This window comes from Rhagoletis zephyria, unplaced genomic scaffold (genome assembly GCF_001687245.7).
Source record: "Rhagoletis zephyria isolate East Lansing unplaced genomic scaffold, Rhagoletis_zephyria_1.1 Rzeph_scaffold_04691, whole genome shotgun sequence".
Taxonomy (NCBI): Eukaryota; Metazoa; Arthropoda; class Insecta; order Diptera; family Tephritidae; genus Rhagoletis; species Rhagoletis zephyria.
Window position 1 is genome coordinate 45,560 of NW_016161774.1, and position 3,061 is coordinate 48,620.

The 3,061-nt window shown below is 36.9% G+C and overlaps 1 protein-coding gene across 2 annotated transcripts in view; it reads left to right on the forward strand.

The window, feature by feature from the left end:
- The window catches only part of LOC108371084 (T-complex protein 1 subunit eta-like), a 36,644-nt gene extending 35,472 nt beyond the window's left edge, over positions 1-1,172 (forward strand). For both annotated transcript variants that reach the window (XM_017626579.1, XM_017626578.1), the window contains exon 7: positions 751-1,172. In XM_017626579.1, coding sequence (XP_017482068.1) covers positions 751-968 — 218 coding nt within the window. In that variant the 3' untranslated portion in view covers positions 969-1,172. The remainder of the gene's footprint in view (positions 1-750) is intronic.
- Positions 1,173-3,061: the final 1,889 nt, after the last annotated feature.

Consider the following 3,061-nt stretch of genomic DNA (forward strand, 5'->3'; position numbering starts at 1 on the left):
TGTTGGATCATTTTTTACCATTAACCATTTCCAATGAAACTTTTTTTTTTGTCAGTTCATCAGACTTGGCCAGCGACAAGTTGACGTTGAAATCTCCTGCGATAATTACAGGTCGATCATAACAGTCTACTTATCTTTATAATTCATATTCTTCATCTTCATTTCACCTTCATCTTCATCTTTATTCAAAACCATTTTTTTGATACCCATATTGGCATAAATACTTTATTTATTTTAACTGTGGCTCCGACACAGCTCGCAGGTCAAGACGAAGGCGCTGGACTGATCCTTTTTTATAAACGTAATGGCACGGGTATTTTTAATGCCCAACATTGTCTTAAAAAATGTGTTCGTTTAATACCTAGCGGAAATTCAACATAAGACACTGAAAAAGTACTGTGGCTGGCGTTTTTGTTACCATAATGATAGATGTATTTAGCTATAGTACACGTCGCATGCTGCATACTTCTTGTATTCATCGCGTTTCTATATACCAGCAATTGAAACAATGCACCTTTCCTAGGGAGTATAGATACTGAAATACCAGGTGTATGTACATAAATTATAGTCTTTATTCCATGCAATGGGGCTGTCAACGCGTGGGGAGGTCAATTTTACTATTTATTTACATAACATATTTTACATATTTTAAATTATATATGTATGTACGTGTGCATAATTACATAGAGATGCATAAATGACCAAAAAACGCAAACAATTAATTATTGTTTTTATTTTATTATCTTCTAGGTGGGCAATGGTACGGCGTTGACATAACCAAGGAGCACATTGCTGATAACTATGAGCAATGCGTCTGGGAGCCATCGATCATAAAGATAAACGCTTTAACCGCTGCTGCCGAGGCTGCTTGCATGATACTGTCCGTCGATGAGACAATCAAGAGCCCCAAAGCAGGGGAGGCACCCATGGCTGGCGGTATGGGCCGTGGAATGGGAAGGCCAATGTGAACATATTCTAACTAATTATTTTTTTTAAATTTAAATACATATGTGAAAACCGCATCGAAATCCATTACAAAAAAGCGGATGTTCTAAAAAAAACATTTCAAACAAAAAACTCTATATTGCATTCGGCCCTAATTGTATGTTGTCATGTGGTAACGGTATAACGCATTATGTACTCATGTTGCAAATAAACAATCCACTAGATAACACGCTTTTTCTTAATATTGATTGAACTTTTGTTTCAGTGAACTAATTCCATTAATTTTTCTTTTTTTTGTCATTGAATATAAAGAAAACACTTCCTAACATTTACTGTTAAACACAAAAGTATTTACATAGGTACGTAAAGCGCTTTAAATAAAAATGAAAATGTCAAAATAACAAAAATTCTTCTTAAATGTAAATGCTTTGGCTAGTTTATCCACCCGTGTAAAGGCAGCTTACATGCATATAGTAGCTTGTACTATGTATGTATACATATTTTCAATTATAAGATTGGCAGCTGACTACAAATATACAACTTAGCAGGTGATAGTTTAAACTCGACTTAACCCAGCCAAATTGGGCGTTTAAACTAGGTTTAAATTTGACTGAAAAACTGCACGCCGGGTTTAAACCTAGCTTAAACAACAAGCAGAGTTCAACTTGCACAGAAAGACTGGCCGTCAATGAGGTACAACCAAACTCGCTATCTTCCATCCTTCCTAGCTAACTTTGTTGTTGCTTTCACATGCAAAATTGTTCGCTAAGCGAGCGGGAGAAGTGTCCAATCGATGACGGCTTGTCTCATTCTGCCTCAGCTTCCCAAACACGCGCGCCATGCACTCCCTTTTCCTGTCGCCTTCTCGTTTCATCGAAGTTTGGAGTTACAGCCCAACGAGTGCTTCTTTTAACACACACTCGCACATACATATGTACATATTTGCGATTGGGAATATACCCTGCAAAAATCGCGACTACTCCATGCATGCATGTAAAGAGTACTCCCTAAGGGCCAAGGAGTGCTCCAAAATAAAAATTGTGGTCTAATTAACCTTGCGACGTCCTAGGGCAGGACTATATACTCCATCTCTGCATTACATCAGAGGAGCACAAAACTACTCCCAACATATTTTTTCGTTTGTACACGCTTTTATTCTTCACTTGACAGATGTTTTTTTTCGCAATTAATAAAAACCAAAAACAAAAATAAAAAACTACACATGTTCCCTCTGCCGGCATTCGGATCCGAACCTGCTGGAAGCTAACAAATAACAGCGAGCACCTCTACACGTTCAGCTACAGCCAGACATGCAAATGTGCTTTCAAATGCTCAACTTCAATCACATTTCGTTTAAACGCAAGCAATGATCGGGTAACAATAAGCTGGTACAAAGAGACGAGTTGGTCCGCTACAGCATGACCGAGGATCACTTTCGTAAGTACTCCAATATACCACAAATAGACTACATGGTCCAACGATTTTTGCACGGGTTGGATAAGGTAAATTTCTGCGACGCAATAACCAAAAACATGGTTCCATCACAACCCGCATTTTTGCGGTGCTCATGCATATATGTACATATGTACATACTAGGTATGTGCGCAGCCATGCAAACAAATGTATGTATATATATGTATTAGGGTGGTCCAAAATAAGTAAAGTCGGAATGTTAATGCTCTGACCCCCTAGGATTGTTCAATATCGAAAAAAATATAGGCCCCTTTTTTATTTTATTTTGAAATCAAAACATATTTTGAGGTCGCTGAAAGCGCTCAAAGTTTTCTAAGTATTTTATATGGGAAATAAACAACTTCTCGCAGAAATGGTATGGAATTCTTGAAAATCAATATTTTTCGATGGGACCAGAGCCTGGTTGTCTTCAAGAGACTTCCAATAACAATACCCAATTCTTTATTTAACCAATTTTTAATAATAAATATTTTTTATTTACCCCCTCTAATTTAATTTTCTGCATGTTTTGGCGGATCTATAAAATATAGTCACTATGAAAATGGTTAAATAAATAACTGGGCATTATTATTGGAAATCTTCCGAAGAGAGTTATCCATACCGTTTCTGCGTAAAGTCGTTTATTTTCCACATAAAATACTTG